We start from the raw sequence: 19,308 nt of genomic DNA, 5'->3' as shown, positions 1-19,308 counted from the left end.
AGCCGCTAATTGCATCTAACTTCACTTGTAACCGTAATGAGCGGTTTTGTTGACGGAAAACATTTCACATAATCCGTCAATTTGGAAATTTACAAAAAGAATAGGGTGATGAAAACTATGATACACAATTACGTGGTGACGGCACACAAGCCGACTGCCGTTACAGCATGCGTAACCGGTAATTAACCCCCTAAAATCATCCGAAAATGCTTTCACGTTTACATAACCTCACTTTTAATTTCAGGAAATTTCACCTCACCCACCGATTTAAATCTAATCGTTGCAAAAAACACACGCTTAGAAATCTATTTGGTCACCCCGGAAGGGTTGAGGCCTGTTAAGGAGGTTTCTTTGTATGGAAAAGTCGCTGTTATGAAACTGTTTAGACCACAGGTATTTTTTTGGCAGGTTGTGTCATAACTTGGATTAAGAACGATTTTGGATTTGATTTTAGCACGAAAAGAAAGATCTCTTATTTGTTATTACGATTAGATATAATGCTATGATATTGGAATGTATTAACGATGGTGATAATTTGGAGATTCTTACGAAAGCTCATGGAAATGTTTCCGATCGAATTGGTAAACCATCCGAAAATGGTATTTTAGCTGTTATTGATCCTAAAGCAAGGGTTATTGGGTTGAGGCTGTATGATGGGCTATTCAAAATTATACCTTTAGAAAAAGATAATAATGAATTGAAAGCATCCAGCATTCGGTTAATATTCTTTTTTAATGTTAACACATTGACTGAATGGTGTATTTTCACTAATTGCTAGTCAATGTGTTAGTTTTAAAAATTTATTAATGCTTTCTAATATTTTAGAATGGATGAATTACAAGTACATGACATAGAGTTTTTACACAGTTGTGTTAATCCAACAATAATTTTAATACATCAAGATTTAAATGGTCGTCATGTTAAAACTTATGAGATATCATTACGTGATAAAGAAATTATAAAAACCCCTTGGAAACAAGATAATGTTGAAACAGAAGCATCCATGTTAATTCCTGTACCATCTCCTTTATGTGGTGCTATTATAATTGGACAGGAGAGCATTTTATATCACAATGGAAATACTTCAGTGGTTGTAGCTCCACCAATAATAAAAGTAAGTAATTTGGAAAAATTCAAGAATCATTATGTGGCTTAAAATCGACGATTTTTTTTAATCAATGTGAAATGACCAAAAAAAAATCAAGTTAAAAATAAAAAGAAAGTGCTGAAAAGTGTAAAATGTACTGAAAAATCACATAATGTGACGTCACGTTTTGTGACGTCACAAGCAATGTTAACCATGCATTTTCCTATTAAACTGGTCAACACCTAACCTACAAATAATTTATTTTATAGCCACGCAGAAAATCAATCTGATAAACTTAAAAGTAAAGTTATTTTCACTAAACTAGGTGAAATTACAACGCATATTTACGAATGAAACACCCTTGCTTTTCTTAGGCTTTCGATGCATAACGACTGATTACCTGTCGTGAGATAGACTGTCTGTTAATAGAGTCTGTGTTAATACTAGAACTAAAACTAAAAACATTCGGATTTAGCCGCATCTCTCTCAAGGCGACTAAACCCGAATGATTCTAGGTCTAGTGTTCGTTCTAGTTTTACACTAGCATTATAACTAGAACTAACACTAGACCTAGAACTAGAAATATTCGGGTTTAGCTGCACGTCTCTCAAGACGGCTAAACCCGAATGATTCTAGTTCTAGGTCTTGTATTAATTCTGGTGCAAAACTAGAACTAACACTAGACCTAGAACTAGAAACGTTCGGGTTTAGCCGCACGTCTCTTAAGATGGCTAAACCCGAATGATTCTAGTTCTAGGTCTTGTGTTAGTTCTAGTGATAGTGCTAGTGTAAAACTAGAACTAACACTAGACCTAGAAATATTCGGGTTTAGCCGCACGTCCCTCAAGACGGCAAAACCCGAAGATTCTAGTTCTAGGTCTTGTGTTAGTTCTAGTGATAGTGCTAGTGTAAAACTATAACACTACACTTAGAACTAGAAACATTCGGGTTTAGCCGCACGTCTCTCAAGACGGCAAAACCCGAATGATTCTAGTTCTAGGTCTTATGTTTGTTCTAGTGATAGTGCTAGTGTAAAACTAGAACTAACACTAGACCTAGAACTAGAAACATTCGGATTTAGCCGCACGTCTCTCAAGACGGCTATACCCGAATGATTCTAGTTCTAGGTGGTGTATTAATTCTGGTGCAAAACTAGAACTAACACTAGACCTAGAACTAGAAACGTTCGGGTTTAGCCGCACGTCTCTTAAGACGGCTAAACCCGAATGATTCTAGTTCTAGGTCTTGTATTAGCTCTAGTGATAGTGCTAGTGTAAAACTAGAACTAACACTAGACCTAGAACTAGAAACATTCGGGTTTAGCCGCACGTTTCTCAAGACGGCCAAAACCCGAATGATTCTAGTTCTAGGTCTTGTGTTAGTTCTAGTGATAGTGCTAGTGTAAAACTAGAACTAACACTAGACCTAGAACTAAAAACATTCGGGTTTAGTCGCATGTCTCTCAAGACGGCTAAACCCAAATGATTCTAGTTCTAGGTCTTGTATCAATTCTGGTGCAAAACTAGAACTAACACTACACCTAGAACTAGAATCGTTCGGGTTTAGCCGCACGTCTCTTAAGACGGCTAAACCCGAAAGTTCTAGTTCAAAGAAAACATTTTCGGCTTGTGAGAACACTAACAGATTCATGACAACGCTCACAAGACGTTTCGATTCGAGGTTATAATTATAGAGTTACATCCCCCTTAGAAGAACAGATGTACTTTTTCGACGTGGCCATTTGAATTGTACAGCAGACATATTAAACTAATGCTATCTCGTTCTAACACACATTACTCTCTAGCGGTTTATGAACTACGTATGGCATTTGTAAGAGCGGAAAACGATGATTTACTGCCAGCTCTCCTGGCGTCTACTATACATTCAGGTTTAACCTAACCCGGAATTTACAACCCACTCTCTGCTCTATGGCCAACCCAACATTTGAGAAATTCGCACTGATTTAAATGGTAATAAACCTAACTCAAAGTGGAAGTTCTACACAAAATTTTGAAATAAATCAGTAAATTGTGTGGATTCGAGTGTAACGTTTAAAGAGGGGGTGGGGCATCAGATATAGATTTTAGGTTATTAACGATATTTTAGTCATTGTACGTCGAAAACCTAAGAAACAACCGTATTTCACCCGAAAATATGCGTTTTAACCAAATGTGGTGCGAAAATACATATACAGGGTAATTCAAATTCGACCCCCACCTTTGGGATCTCAGAAACCATAAAAGATACAGAAATGGTTAAATGGGGGCAAAGTTGCGTATCTTAGAGCTCATCATTTTTCAGCTAAGTTTTTGGATCTAGCCGTTTTAGTTTTTAAAATATATTCGAAAAACAAAAAAATCAAAAGTTTGTAAAAGCCATCTTAAATCAGTATTAGTCTATTATTTTAATTCTAATGACAAAGAATAATGTCGCTTTCGAAGTATTCCTCAAGCCTTGTTTTCGTAAGGACACAACATGTCGGCCGACTTGTCGGTTATAACGTAAACGAAATGCATTTCTTGTCGGGACAGTAAAATGACATGTCGGTGTCGGATACAAAAATCAACCGCACATGTCGGGTCACCGTTCATTTCTCCCTACGTAAACAGTCGTTAATTTGTGTTGTGATCATATATTATGTTGGGAATCCATGTTGCAAGTCATTTCAATAAAATAAAAAGTTTACTTCACTCTTGCTTGTAGTATTTTATTTCAAAACTAGTTTCGAGAGTGTTCTCTCATCATCAGTTGAAAACTGTACATGAAAATTACAAAAATTTTTTATATTAGCACGAAAAATAGCATCAAAATGAATGAAAGAAAATTAATGCTGACACTACTTGTTCGACTTGATCGTCTGCCATCTTGATGCTAACTGCAGAGGTCGATTTTCAGATCGTTTCCATGACATGTCGGTTGCCGACAAGTAACTACGTAAACACACGTTAATTTTGACAACTTGTTGGCCAACAAACATGTCGGGCGGATTTGTCCTTACGAAAACGTACCTTCATAAGTATTGTTTGTTGGTTTCTATGGAAACACTTAGCGCACAAGTTACAGCCAAGAATAATTCAATGTTTTTTTTTAATGAAATACATTGTGTAACATCATTGAAATCAGAATTAATTATCTTATTTTTGGTGTGAAAATCAAATATGGCGTTCATAAGAAAAAATAAACCTGATGATAGTTTCACGAAAACGAAACGTCGGAGAAAATTTCTGGTTGTCTCATGACATTTTTCATAAAAAGTTGCCTTCAGAATGTTTTTTTAGATTCACGAAAAATAAAGAAGTTATAGGCAAAAAACGAAAAAGTCATTTTTATGTTTTTCGGCCATATTTTAAAAACTAAAACGACTAGATCCAAAAACTTAGTTGAAAAATGATGAGGTCTAAGATACGCAACTTTCCCCCCAATTAACCATTTCTGTATCTCTTATGGTTTCTCAGATCCCAATGGTGGGGGTCGAATTTGAATTACCTGTATGTTTAGCATGGACGATGACGTCACAAAAAACGATGACGTCAAAACTTTAAAGTGGTAAGATTTACACTTCTCCGCATTTTTTTAAAATTTTTTTATTTTTTAAGCGACATGATGATTCTTGAATTATACCAATAATTTTTTATTTAATTTCTTTAAAATTATCCTTTTATTTCATTTTTTTGATAGCAAAGTACAATTGTATGTTATGCAAAAGTAGACCCTGGTGGTCTTCGTTATCTGTTAGGAGACATGGCGGGACATTTGTTTATGCTTTTCCTAGATGTTGAAGCTCGTGAAGGTGGAGAATCAGCTGTTAAAGATTTAAAAGTAGAACTTTTGGGTGAAATTTCAACACCGGAATGTATAACATACTTAGACAATGGTGTATTATTTATTGGTTCACGACTTGGCGATTCACAACTTATTAAGTTAAACACAAAACCTGATGAACACGGTTCATATGTTACCCCAATGGAGTCTTTTACAAATCTTGCGCCGATTTTAGACATGTGTGTTGTTGATCTTGAAAGACAAGGTCAAGGTCAATTAGTAACGTGTTCTGGATGTTTTAAAGAAGGATCATTAAGGATAATTCGTAATGGAATAGGGATTCAAGAGCACGCCACTATCGATTTGCCTGGAATTAAAGGAATGTGGGCTTTAAATATTGCCTCTGGAAATAATTTGGATAATACTTTAGTATTGGCTTTTGTTGGACAAACTAGGGTACTTAGTTTAAATGGGGAAGACGTTGAAGAAACGGATATTTTAGGATTCGTTTCTGATAAACAAACGTTTTATTGCGGAAATGTAATCCATGATCAAATCGTACAAGTTACTCCCGTTTCTGTAAGATTGGTTTCTGCTCAAACGAAAAATTTATTATCTGAGTGGAAACCTCCTAATGATAAAAATATAAGTGTGGTTGCTTGTAATGCCGAACAAATTGTTATGTCAACTGGATCAAAATTGTTTTATATAGAAATTCAAGAAAATGAATTAATTTTAAAGGGGTAACAAAAGTTTTTTTTCTTAAATTTTTTGTTAATTTTTTTTATAATTGTAGAGAAACAACTTTAGATGTAGAAATTGCTTGTTTAGATATAAGTCCATTAGGAGATGGGTCAACAAGATCGGATCTTGTTGCTGTTGGATTATGGACAGATATATCAGCTAGAATTTTACATCTTCCTGATTTATCAGAATCAACGAAAGAAAATCTTGGCGGAGAGATCATACCTCGTTCAGTTTTAATGACTCAATTCGAAGGTCAAAACTATTTACTTTGCGCTTTAGGAGATGGATCAATGTTTTATTTTATCTTAAACAAAGAAAACGGAACATTATCTGACAAAAAAAAGGTTACATTGGGTACTCAACCGACCGTTTTAAGAACGTTTAGGACATTAAGTACAACCAATGTGTTTGCATGTTCTGATCGACCCACAGTGATTTATTCCTCAAATCATAAACTTGTTTTTTCTAATGTTAATATGAAGGAAGTTAATCATATGTGTTCATTAAATGCTGAAGCTTATCCAGACAGCTTAGCTTTAGCCACAGATTCGTCAGTTACTATTGGAACTATTGATGAAATTCAAAAATTACATATTAGAACTGTATCTTTACAAGAATCTCCAAGAAGAATTGCGTATCAAGAACAATCACAAACGTTTGGTGTTTTATCAGTAAGGATGGATATACAGGATTCAACCGGTTTGAATCCAGCAAGACCCAGTGCATCAACAATGACACAATCAATAACAGCATCAAGTAGTGTTGCTTCGTTATCGTTAGGTAAATCAAGCGGTAGTACGCAAAGTAACACAAATACGACACCTGAATATGGGCAAGAAGTTGAAGTACATAATTTATTAATTATTGATCAACATACATTTGAAGTTTTACATGCACATCAATTTATGCATCAAGAATACGCAATGTCGTTAATTTCTTGTCAATTAGGTGAAGATCCAAATACTTATTATGTTGTTGGTACAGCTTTGGTAAACCCTGAAGAAGCCGAACCAAAACAAGGTCGTTTACTTTTATTCCTGTGGGCGGATAATAAATTAACATTAATTTCTGAAAAAGATATCAAAGGGTCTTGTTATTCTTTAGCGGATTTTAACGGAAAATTATTAACTTGTATAAACAGTACAGTGAGACTTTTTGAATGGACAGCTGAAAAAGAATTGCGATTGGAATGTTCACATTTTAACCACATAATTTCATTATTTTGTAAAACGAAAGGTGATTTCGTATTGGTCGGTGATTTAATGCGTAGTATGACTATTCTACAATACAAAACGATGGAAGGGAATTTTGAAGAGATTGCAAGAGATTATAATCCAAATTGGATGACAGCTATTGAAATTTTAGATGATGATGTTTTCTTAGGTGCCGAAAATTCTTATAACATTTTCGTTTGTCAAAAAGATAGCGCTGCTCCTACTGACGAAGAACGAGCCCAAATGCAAGAAGTTGGACAATTTCACGTTGGTGATATGATTAATTGTTTTAGACACGGGTCTTTGGTGATGCAAAATTTAGGCGAAACATCCACACCTACTTCTGGATGCGTTCTTTTTGGTACAGTCGGAGGAGCTATTGGTAAATAAAGGTTTTCTTTTTCCTTTATGTGTTTAAATGTGTTTGAATGTTTCCAGGTTTGGTGACGCAAATCCCAACAGATTTTTACGATTTCTTATTGGAATTGCAAAATAAACTTTCTACCGTAATCAAATCTGTTGGTAAAATTGAACATTCTTATTGGAGATCGTTTAATACCGATATTAAAACCGAAGCTTGCGAAGGATTTATTGATGGAGATTTAATTGAGAGCTTTTTGGATTTATCTCCAGATAAAATGAAAGAAGTTGCGGAAGGGTTACAAGTAAATAATACTTAATCATTGAAATTAACACTGAAATTATAAATGATTAAGCTCAAATTTAAACTTTTATTCTAGATAACAGACGAAAGCAATATGAAACAAGATTGTACAGTGGATGATTTAGTTAAAATGGTTGAAGATTTAACTAGGATACATTAGAAGTAGAGGTTTTTCTTTGCCAAATAAAAAAATGGTTCTGTTATGAAAAGAAAACTTCGTTGTTTGAGCTTTTGAAGTTGTTTTAGCCTTCATTAGTAACAAAAAAAATATAATAATTAATTCGATTTTAAAACAGGAGACAACTACTAATTTTTGTGTTTCAATTTATTAAGTTACTATTAAAAATAAATTCTTCCTCTTAAAAAAAAGGATATAATGTTATTGAATATTTTCTAAGTCAACATTGTTCTCCTAAATAAAAACTAGCCGCATCTACGATACATGTGGATCTAATTTTTTATAATGTGTGGAAAAATAATAAAAAAAACGTAATTTTAAAGGTGTAATAATTTTTTATCTGGTTGGTAATTGTTTGATATGGTGATTTTTTTTTAAATATTCGATTGTACGTATGCAATTTCAAACTCAATCTTTTTAATATTTTCTTCAACATCTTCTAATTGTTGTTTTAAGGCCGCATTAGAAACGTTATGTTGTTCCTTTTGCTTTTTATTTCAGCATACGCTTGTTTTTCATATTTATCCACATCATTAATTCCGAATGCATCCCATCCAAATCCTCATATAGATAAGTCATCAACTTTCCTAAAGCATTAGCAACTTTTGATTCATTTTTTGTGCTTTGTATTGTAATAATTTTAACATTCTCTTAGTTCACCGAGAGAACATAACCTAGAATTTGTGACAGAGAGATTTTTTGTTGGTGAAAATCTTATCTTAAACCGTTTTGTTTACTTCCAAATGTATCAATTATTATAGTTCAGCTCCTAAAGCACATTTTTCATCCATCGTTTGAGGTTTTAACGTTATTTTGAGAAAGAAATCCTTGATTTAAATTTGAATTTTTCCAACTTTACTCATTGTTGAAATTTGGCGTGTACTCCAATGTATGTCTAAAAACAAGAAAAGACAACGTTGAATACGGAGTTTTATTACGTTTCATAAAGGAATAAGGGAGAAATCAACGAAAAAAGAATTTAAATTTGAAGGTTAATTCTGAGAAAGATCAAGAGATGACGCTAGTTTCGAAACAAGAATTTTGAATTTTGAAAAGGGCGCGAAGCTAAGAGCCAATCAGAAACGAGGAAAAAACAGTTGGAGTGCCGGGGTATATAAGGAGATCGCGAACAGGGAGTGGGAGAGTCGTCGTCGGACCAGCGTCGAATCCACGTCGTCAGATAGAAGAAATTTTGAATCTCAAGAGATAACCTCAAAAATTTAAGATAATTTTTTTAAAAAGTCAAATCAACTTACAATATTAAAATAAAAAGTGAATCATCCTACAACCTATTCCGAAAACTACCGATACTTCTTCGAGATCATCCAAGACCCTATTTCCGAAGAACAAACAGTTCAATTTCCCGTAAGAAGAATCCTGTAGACAATCCAGAAAATTAGTTAGTGCCCCGAACACAAGAGACAATCCATAATCCAGATACCACATTGAACTCCAATCCTTTCTTTTTCACAGTGAGTCGGATGATAATTTTATTTTATTATTTAACATAACCTACAAAAAGAAAATTCAAAGAATCAAACTCAAAGAACAACTCACAAGAGTTTCCTATAATTTTTGATCAATACTTACTTGTGTGTAAAGATTTATTAGTTTTCTTGAATAACGTTCATTTATTTAATTCTATTTTTTTTTAACGAGTTTGATGACAACTTAAGACATCGGCCATTTGTTATTTTCAAAGAACGGTTCTAACATAGATAACTACACGGTTCTAACTAGTTTTATCCTACTCTCTCTCTCTCAAATAATAAACGGGTTCTCTCTAATATCGATATTTCAGTCGATAACCGCAGTTAGTCTATTTTATTTAAAAATTTATCTCTCGTAAATAAGCATTGTTATTAAAGTAAATTTAGGAAAACCATATTTTTTTTGTTACTCATATAACGAGTTAATTTGATTTTGTGTTTAATTAAATGAATTTTTTGTAGAACCTGATTAATATTCTTTTGAACCTGAACTTGCCCGAAACCCTGAGTTTTTAATAAAAGTCTCTTAAAATTAAAGAAACCCAAATTTATAGATTAATAACTTATGTATAAGAACATATAAGTAAAACAGCACGGTATAATTGCTGGTTGAATTCTTGTAGATTTTGGCAGTTGATTCACGTGGAATTGGCGTTTCTGATTTAGGTTGATCTGGTTCTTTGACATCATCAATAATAATTTGGTTTTCTAAACTTACTTCTTTAGGTTCATCAACAACTTCTGCGTTTATATCAACTTTTTGATCTAAAATAATTTATTTCAGAATCTGAGGGTGTATTTATTTTTGTTGCAGAATCACTTTTTGGAATAACCTCAACCTCTTCTTTTCTTTTCACTATTTTCTTAGGTTTATCTTTTTGATTAATTTTAGTTGCTTTGGTTTTAACTTCTTTTCTAACAGAATCAGTGCTTATTTTGGATACTTTATAGTCCAAATTGGATGACAGCTATTGAAATTTTAGATGATATTTTCTGAGGTGCCGAAAATTCTTATAACATTTTCGTTTGTCAAAAAGATAGCGCTGCTCCTACTGACGAAGAACGGGCCCAAATGCAAGAAGTTGGACAATTCCACGTTGGTGATATGATTAATTGTTTTAGACACGGGTCTTTGGTGATGCAAAATTTAGGCGAAACATCCACACCTACTTCTGGATGTGTTCTTTTTGGTACAGTCGGAGGAGCTATTGGTAAATAAAGGTTTTCTTTTTCCTTTATGTGTTTAAATGTGTTTGAATATTTCCAGGTTTGGTGACGCAAATCCCAACAGATTTTTACGATTTCTTATTGGAATTGCAAAATAAACTTTCTACCGTAATCAAATCTGTTGGTAAAATTGAACATTCTTATTGGAGATCGTTTAATACCGATATTAAAACCGAAGCTTGCGAAGGCTTTATTGATGGAGATTTGATTGAGAGCTTTTTGGATTTGTCTCCAGATAAAATGAAGGAAGTTGCGGAAGGGTTACAAGTAAATAATACTTAATCATTGAAATTAACACTGAAATTATAAATGATTAAGCTCAAATTTAAACTTTTATTCTAGATAACAGACGAAAGCAATATGAAACAAGATTGTACAGTGGATGATTTAGTTAAAATGGTTGAAGATTTAACTAGGATACATTAGAAGTAGAGGTTTTTCTTTGCCAAATAAAAAAATGGTTCTGTTATGAAAAGAAAACTTCGTTGTTTGAGCTTTTGAAGTTGTTTTAGCCTTCATTAGTAACAAAAAAAATATAATAATTAATTCGATTTTAAAACAGGAGACAACTACTAATTTTTGTGTTTCAATTTATTAAGTTACTATTAAAAATAAATTCTTCCTCTTAAAAAAAAGGATATAATGTTATTGAATATTTTCTAAGTCAACATTGTTCTCCTAAATAAAAACTAGCCGCATCTACGATACATGTGGATCTAATTTTTTATAATGTGTGGAAAAATAATAAAAAAAAACGTAATTTTAAAGGTGTAATAATTTTTTATCTGGTTAGTAATTGTTTGATACGGTGATCGTTTTTTAAAATATTCGATTGTACGTATGCAATTTCAAACTCAATCTTTTTAATATTTTCTTCAACATCTTCTAATTGTTGTTTTAAGGCCGCATTAGAAGCGTTATGTTGTTCCTTTTGTTTTTTTATTTCAGCATACGCTTGTTTTTTCATATTTATCCACATCATTAATTCCGAATGCATCCCATCCAAATCCTCATGTAGATAAGTCATCAACTTTCCTAAAGGATTAGCAACTTTCGTTAAAGTTTGTACCAAATTTTGTAATTGATGAATCTCTTTTTGGGTTGCATCCCTACTATGAGTATTTAATATTAAATCTTTTTCTTCATCTTTATTATTTTTCAGTTCTAAATCATTTACGTCATTAATTTGCTCTAAAATTTGTTCAACTAAATGCCCTTTATCTTGAGGAATATTTAAAACATCTTCAACTGATGGTTGATCCTCAGGAAGTTGAACACTTTGAATCACTACAGTTTCTTCTTCATCTTGATTACTAAAATTCTCAACAATTAAATTTATATTTCCTAATGGAATAATTTGATCTGTTGGTAGTGCAGATTCCGGTCTTAAACGTGGAGCTCCCGGGCGAGAACTCATAGGTCGTACAGTAGGTGGTCTTAAAAGATTTGTTGTTGAATGTGGTGGGTTTAATTCTTTTGATTCATTTTTTGTGCTTTGTATAATTGCTGGTTGAATTCTTGCCGATTTTGGTCTTATTTTAGCAGTTGATTCACGTGGAATTGGCGTTTCTGATTTGGGTTGATCTGGTTCTTTGACGTCATCAATAATAATTTGATTTTCTAAACTTACTTCTTTAGGTTCATCGAAAATTTCTGCGTTTATATCAACTTTTTGATCTAAAATAATTTCAGAATTTGAGGGTGTATTTATTTTCGTTGCAGAATTACTTTTTGGAATAACCTCAACCTCTTCTTTTGTTTTCACTACTTTTTTGGGTTTATCTTTTTGATTAATTTTGGTTTTAATTTCTTTTCTAATAGAATCAGTGCTTATCTTCGATACTTTATCTTTTGGTTTTAATGATTTTGAGGTTTTTTCAGTTTTTCTACTTGAGTCAACTGAATCTTTAGATGTTTTCGTTTTCTCAACAATTTTTTTCTTTTCTACTTTAGATTCAGAGTTGAGTTTAGCTACATATTCAGAACTATTAAGTTTTTTATCTAAACAATTTCCTAAAAGTTGTAATAACTTATTAGTTTTCGTCGGCTCTAATCCAGCTACGATTTTTCCTGGCTTAACATCAATTTCATTCCCGCTGATTGCAACTAAAATCATGAAATAACATTTTTATTGAATACTCTTATGCATTTTTTTTTACCTAAGGCGTTAGTTAATTTCGTTAAAAACGCAATTTTCGCCTCCCTTTCTTTAACATTCTCAGAAACCATCTCCTCCTCATTAAATACTCCTTTTAAGAACGCAGTTTCTTTTATTACAGACGTAACGATATCATGTAAGAACCGAAACGGAGGTTTTTTTAACAACTTTGGCGTCAAGCTCGGTTTTGTGATATGTTTTCCTAAAACTTTTTGCGTTTTTTGTATCACTGAATCTTTAACTTCTTCAGTCATCGAGAAAATATTTCTTGAAATTACAAGCAATGTTTGACTTTGACAATAAAATTGTAAAGTTGTTTGTTGTGATAGATGCCACCCGGTTACTATGGTAACTGCAAGATATGTATTTACTACATAGGTGTCCCGCAATGATTGTACAGTATTCTTCGCCAGTGTATTCTCTGGTTGAAAATAGAAAAAAAAACCTTAATAAACAAGATTGTTAAAGAAAATCTTTCAACCAGCATAAAAACAAGGAATATTCAACAAATTTGAAAAGAATGGTATCATAATCACATTCGAGTACTGTTCGCGGTGGTGAGTGGTTGTCTTGTACAGATTGCTCATTTTGTGCAAGGTTTTTAACTCTCTCTTTGCCTTTATAACTGCTTAAATTTGCTATACGGATCATTTTGAGTTAATGTTCGGGTGGAAGTTTGAAGTTTGGAAGATATTTACACCTTAATGAATATAATTTTCGATATTGAAGTCGGTTTTCGTGGGAGTATTTCTGTACGGACTGCTTTTTTTGTTCCCGGTCGTGGATTTGTATCGCTGTGTCCCGTGACTGTCTTACATGCAGTGCGCGTTTGACGTCGAGAGCGCCAGGTCTTCAGTGCTCTGGAGACTGTAAGGGATTTTATCACGCGAAATGTGTTGGAATACCGGGAGCCGATCTGACGAAATATAAAACTCAAGGAGTTTTTTGGAAATGTTCATCTTGTCGCGACGACGCCAATGCTTCTATAGTGATAGATGATGATCAGTCCTCTTCTTCCGGCTCTTCCATTCCATCTAACACTCAGTTGTTATCAATATTAAAATCTATTCAGTCGGAAGTAAAAAGTATAAATTCCAAATATGAAGAAATACTTCAATCTGTGTCATTCTATGGTGACATGATTTCGGATTTCGATAAGACACTTAAGTCGTTTGGAGAGAAGGTTAAGACCATTGATGGTATTGTTGCTGAAAATCTTAAATTAAAAAAATCGGTCACCGAACTGAATTCTCGTATTGAGCACCTTGAACAGTATTCCAGACTTAATAACTTGACCTTGTCTGGAATACCTGAAAAAAAAAAATAATGAGGATTTATGCTCTATTGTTTCGGAGATAGGGAAGGCGATTGATTGTCCATTGATGTTGACGTTGTGCATAGATTGCCATCGAGAAATCACTCCGATTCCTCACGTGCTCATGTGAAAAATGTAATTATAAAATTCAAATCTCGTATTATACGGGACCGATTTTTGGCGTGTGCAAGGATATACCGTAAAAATAGTGACAATCCGTCTACGGGCATTAAGATTCTTAATCTGACTGACAATTTGTTTATTAATGAGCACCTTACGGCTTTTAATGCGGATCTCTTTAAGAAGACCAAACAGCTGGGTCGTGATAAAAATTATAAATATATATGGACTAAAAATTGCGTTGTTCATGCCCGCAAGGATGACAGATCGAGGATGGTGATTATAAAGTCTCATGCTGATTTGTTGAGACTCTAAGATGTGACCTTTTTATGCTGATTTTCTCTTAATCTTGTATGGTCTGGTCTTTTTACTACCAAAACGTCCGTGGTCTACGTACGAAAACCACTAAATGTTTTATTAATTCTCACAGCATCAATAGCGATTTTATACTTCTTACGGAGACCTTTTTGAACGACTCAGTGCTTAGTGGGGAGATTCTCTGCGATAGATGTGTTATCTATCGTCGTGACAGATCTTCTTCTTTATCTACCAAGCTCGATGGAGGTGGTGTTCTTGTGGCGGCCAAAAGGGGTATTCCTGTGTCTCCAATGCCAGAGTTTTCAACGGGTGCAGAGGACTTATGGTTGTGCGTCCGTGGTGAAGTGTCGCGTGTTGTGTTGTGTTTACTTGCCTCCCAATGATACTGCAGCGATCGATAGCTTTCTTCTACAGCTGCAGATGATTAATGATCGTAATCCGAATGACGTCATCCTCGTAGTCTTCTACTGGTATACTCTTGCCCTCTGGGGATAATTCGGTGCGTACAAAAGATTTTCTGGACATATTTTCATATTGTAATTTTTCACAATTTAATAATATTTCTAATACAAACTGTCGAGAGTTGGATCTGATTCTTTGTAATCGATTTGCTGTGTTTTGCGTTCAGAATTGTATTGATCCGTTAGTTAATCTTGATGACCATCATCCAGCTATAGATTTTTGTTTTGAGTTCAGTTCGAATGTAAAGTTTGATGATAGTCGGCTTGAAAGATTCTTTTTTAATAAGGCAGATTACGTTTCTCTCAAAGCTGATATCCGTGCATTTGACTGGAATGACGCCTTTATTAATCTTAATGTTAACCAAGCCTCGAAATAGCCTCTGTTCAACTAAACAATCTCATACATAGTGCGTATAAATCAAGCTGTCCAATAAAACACAAAAGAGCACAATCCAATGTGCCTTGGTGGAACAAGGACCTTGAAAACCAGCGAGTCATGGTTAGAAGACTATATAATAAAGTCAGGAATTCCAAACTCGAGCAAACATGGGATGTCTATAGAAAAGCCCTAACGGAATATAACTTGGCTATCCGCAAAGCCAAAAGAAAAACCTGGCGCAGCTTCTGTGAAGGCATAGACAATACGCCTACAGTTGCTCGTCTGCATAAGATCTTGGCAAAAGATCACAACACTGATCTAGGCCACCTATGCAAACAAGATGGTAAATATACAGAGGATGCTAAGGAATCGTTGGAACTCCTACTGAGTACACACTTTCCTTCCTCAAAAGTCTGCCCCCATGCAGATGCCGACCCTGAAGTAATGGACATAACCCGTCCATCAAGTAGGGTTCGCAGCACAGCTGGGAATATTTTCACACCCAACAGAGTAAGGTGGGCTATCTCGAATTTAAGCCCCTAAAATCACCTAGAGGAGATGAAATTCTGCCTATCTTTCTGCAAAAAGGCTTAGAAGAACTTCTCCCACTAATAATATCCCTATATATAGCTAGCTACAGCTTTAGCTATATACCCACTCTATGGAGGAAAGTAAAGGTGGTCTTCATACCCAAAGGTGGTAGGCGTTCAAACGCGGACCCTAAGGCGTACAGACCAATTAGCCTAACTTCATTTCTCCTCAAAGGGATGGAAAAGGTAATCGATCAATACCTAAGGAACGGAGTGCTTCTCACAAATCCACTCCACCCTAGCCAACATGCTTACCAGAAAGCAAAATCAACAATTACCGCTCTCCATGCTTTGACTAGCACCTTAGAGGAGGCAATTGCAACCAAAGAGATAGCCCTTTGTGCTTTCATAGATATAGAGGGTGCGTTTGATAACACCTCATATGAATCCATAGAGAAGGCTTTAAACGCAAAAGACATACATCCGTCGACAATCAAGTGGTGTATAGCCATGTTGAAAAGTCGGCAGATCACAGCCAGTCTGGGAGGCGAGTCGCTGACTATAAAGGCGCTAAGAGGATGTCCCCAAGGGGGAGTGCTATCACCTCTATTATGGTGCCTGGTAGTTGATGACTTGATGAACATCCTAACTAAAAACGGATTTAAGATATAAGGGTATGCTGATGACCTGGTAATCACAATCCGAGGTAAATATGATTCAATCATAACGCAGCTAATGCAGAAAGCCCTACTACTCACCAGTACTTGGTGCAGAAGCAATGGGCTCAGCATCAATCCCAATAAAATCGAAATAGTCCCTTTCACTCGGAGAAGGAAGCTACAAATAAAAGCACCCTCCATTGAAAGCAGAACTGTTAACCTCAAAACAGAAACTAAATACCTAGGGGTAATACTTGATAGTAAACTAAACTGGAACTCACACTTAGATAAGGTGAGGAAAAAGGCCATCATGGCAAACCAGATCTGCCGCAGGCTCCTAGGAAGGAACTGGGGTCTCAAACCACGAATGGCTCATTGGGCCTACGTAGCAATAATCAGACCCATGGTCGCCTACGCCTCATTGGTTTGGTGGCCAAAAACAAAACATAAGACAGCTCAACAACAGCTGGCACAAATCCAGCGGTTAGCATGTCTTAACATAACGGGTGCAATGAGATCCTGTCCGACGGCTGCTTTGGAAGCCCTACTTGGTCTCACACCGCTCCACATATATATACAAAAGGAGGCAGCCTTAAGTGCCTTATCACTGAAAACAGTTTCTTCACTCAAGTTGATGCAGGGTAATCTCAGAGGACACCTCGTGATCCTCAAAGACCCATGTCTAAATCACCTGATTGAAATTAAAACGGACCTTATACCGACGGAATACAATTTCGATGTTTGGGCGAAAGGAGGGCCTCAACTAAAAAGAGGAGCCCTAGCCTGGTACACCGATGCTTCAAAGACAGTAAGATCGGGAGTAGGCATGGGCATCAGTGGACCAAATAGCCACATCAAATTGCCCCTCAGCTCGGACTTAACAATTTTCCAAGCAGAAGTTTTTGCTATAAACTTCTGCACCGCTTTGAACCTACAGAAGGGACAAAAAGGTGCATCCATAAACATTTTCACAGACAGTCGGGCCGCCTTAAAGGCAATTCAGGCCTACACGTGTGGCTCCGCACTGATCCGAGAGTGCACCAATAACCTGAGAGAACTCGCTAGGGGCAATGATGTTACCCTATGGTGGGTTCCAGGTCACAGCAACATTGAGGGCAATGAGAAGGCCGACAAGCTGGCCAAAGAGGCAGCAAACACGCCCTTCATTGGACCCTAACCTGGATGTGGACTGCAAAAAAGCCACCTAAAACAAATAATCAACAACTGGGAGGCTTCAAAGATAGCCTTGCCGCTGGAAAGAACTTCCAGGTCACAGACAAGCGAAGAGTATGATAACTCCGTCGCAAAACAAAACCAAAGAGGTTTTATGCCTCAGCAAAGGGGATCTAAGAACGCTCTCAGGCTACCTAACCGGCCATGTGCCCCTAAAATACCACCTCTTCCACATTGGACAAGCTGAGGATCAAACTTGTCGACTATGCAACGACGAGTCAGAAACTGCTGAACATATACTGTGCAATTGCGTCGCCAGAGGACGTCTAAGGCACAACGTCTTCGGTAAAACTCCCCTGTTACCTACCGACATAAAGGTTCAAGACCTCAGGACAATACTAAGGTTCATTAAGGACCTACATTTGCCCTAAACTTTTGGAGGGCTAAAGTTACAATAGATCTTATAGGTCGCGGTAACGAGAGGGGCCGCCCTCCTCAGCCCGGCAGCAATAATAATAATAATAAGCCTTGGAGGTATTCTACTCACATCTGAATCGGATGATTAGGCATCATGTCCCTCACAGAACCATTGGGAATTCTAAGCGTTTTCCGCATTGGTATATCATAAAAGGTGGAAAAAGTACGGTAATCAAGTGGATTACTTGTCTTTATCTTTGTTGCGTAAACGTTCGAAGAGTCTCATTAGGGCTGACTATCAAAATTACATTAATAATTTGCAAGAAAATATTATTGACAATCCGAAACAGGTCCTTTTTTCGTGACAAAAGGGGTAGCGGCGGCGGTATGCCGGTTCCCATGTCGTATGGTGATGTTTCTGCTTCCGTTGGCTCGGACATTGTTGAATTGTTTTCTGAATTTTTCGGCGAGGTCTTTATTGATGGTACCTTGAAAGGCCCTAATGATTCAGTTTCCGGTGGGGATGTTTTGTGTTGGTTTAATGAAACTGACGTTAAAGAGTTACCGAAGTCTATTAATGTTAATTCGGCACCGGGACCGGATGGTTTACCGGGCATTTTTTTGAATGCTTGTGCGGAAGAACTTGCTAATCCACTTTTTTTGATTTTTTTAAGCTCTATTGCTGAGTCTGTTTTTCCAACCGTTTGGAAAAGTGCTTTAATTATTCCTATTTTTAAATCTGGTAACAAACACTTGATCAATAATTACCGCCCTATTTCTAATTTATCATTACTTTCAAAAATTTTTGAAAAACTTATTTACAAAGACATTGATTTTTCGTTAAAACCTTTTTTCATGGTTGAACAATTTGGTTTTTTGCCTGATAGGTCTGTAGAATCTAATTTAATTACTTATGTTAATTTCATTCAAAATTCGCTTAATGATAACTGTCAAGTTGATTCTATTTACACAGAGTTCAGTAAAGCATTCGATAAGATCGATCATAATATCTTAATTTCCAAACTAGTAACTTTCCCGTTGCCTGGTTCAATCATTGCTTTGTTAAAATCATATATTTCGAATAGAAGGCAGGCAGTTCGTTTATTTGACTGTATTTCGAAATCTCGAGCTGTTACGTCTGGAGTACCCCAGGGGAGCCATCTCGGCCCGTTATTATTTGTAATTTACATTAACGACATTGGATCGTGTTTTATGCATTCCAGTTTCTTATTATATGCGGATGATTGCAAAATTTTTTCCTCTATACGTACAGTTGCTGACTGTATTAAATTGCAAAGCGATCTTTATCGTTTTAACACTTATTGTTCTATGAACAAACTTCTTCTAAATTATGAAAAATGCTCCAAAATTTCTTTTAGCAGAAAAAGATATAACATTGATTTTTCATA

General features: G+C 35.4%; 2 protein-coding genes across 5 annotated transcripts; one reads left to right on the top strand and one right to left on the bottom strand.

Annotated features, from left to right (window-relative positions):
- The first annotated feature begins 23 nt into the window (after positions 1-23).
- On the top strand, positions 24-11,136 carry LOC111415216 (DNA damage-binding protein pic). Of its 2 annotated transcripts, XM_071198341.1 has the most exons (11): positions 24-178; positions 245-393; positions 455-717; positions 826-1,114; positions 4,766-5,592; positions 5,646-7,192; positions 7,249-7,475; positions 7,551-9,124; positions 10,180-10,353; positions 10,410-10,636; positions 10,712-11,136. In XM_071198341.1, exons 1-8 carry the CDS (start codon positions 109-111, stop codon positions 7,632-7,634), a joined length of 3,456 nt encoding a protein of 1,151 aa, XP_071054442.1. In that variant the 5' UTR covers positions 24-108; the 3' UTR covers positions 7,635-9,124; positions 10,180-10,353; positions 10,410-10,636; positions 10,712-11,136. The 2 variants fall into 2 exon arrangements, with proteins under 2 accessions (XP_071054442.1, XP_071054441.1); XM_071198340.1 differs by having other exon boundaries at positions 7,551-10,353.
- Positions 6,824-12,945, bottom strand: LOC111415217 (intraflagellar transport 54). 3 transcript variants are annotated; one of them, XM_071198344.1, is made up of 5 exons: positions 12,529-12,945; positions 12,098-12,475; positions 9,243-12,046; positions 8,909-9,164; positions 6,824-8,547 (listed from the first exon to the last, which is right to left on the bottom strand). In XM_071198344.1, the coding sequence occupies exons 1-3, from the start codon at positions 12,779-12,781 to the stop codon at positions 11,151-11,153; spliced, it is 1,527 nt and encodes a 508-aa protein (XP_071054445.1). In that variant the 5' UTR covers positions 12,782-12,945; the 3' UTR covers positions 6,824-8,547; positions 8,909-9,164; positions 9,243-11,150. The 3 variants fall into 3 exon arrangements, with proteins under 3 accessions (XP_071054445.1, XP_071054444.1, XP_071054443.1); XM_071198343.1 differs by having other exon boundaries at positions 6,824-8,326; positions 8,390-8,547; positions 9,243-12,475; positions 12,529-12,943; XM_071198342.1 differs by having other exon boundaries at positions 9,243-12,475; positions 12,529-12,943.
- Positions 12,946-19,308: the final 6,363 nt, after the last annotated feature.

Source organism: Onthophagus taurus, chromosome 7, assembly GCF_036711975.1.
Source record: "Onthophagus taurus isolate NC chromosome 7, IU_Otau_3.0, whole genome shotgun sequence".
Classification (NCBI taxonomy): domain Eukaryota; kingdom Metazoa; phylum Arthropoda; class Insecta; order Coleoptera; family Scarabaeidae; genus Onthophagus; species Onthophagus taurus.
The sequence above is the reverse complement of the archived record's forward strand: the minus strand, read 5'-3'. Positions and strand labels throughout refer to the sequence as shown.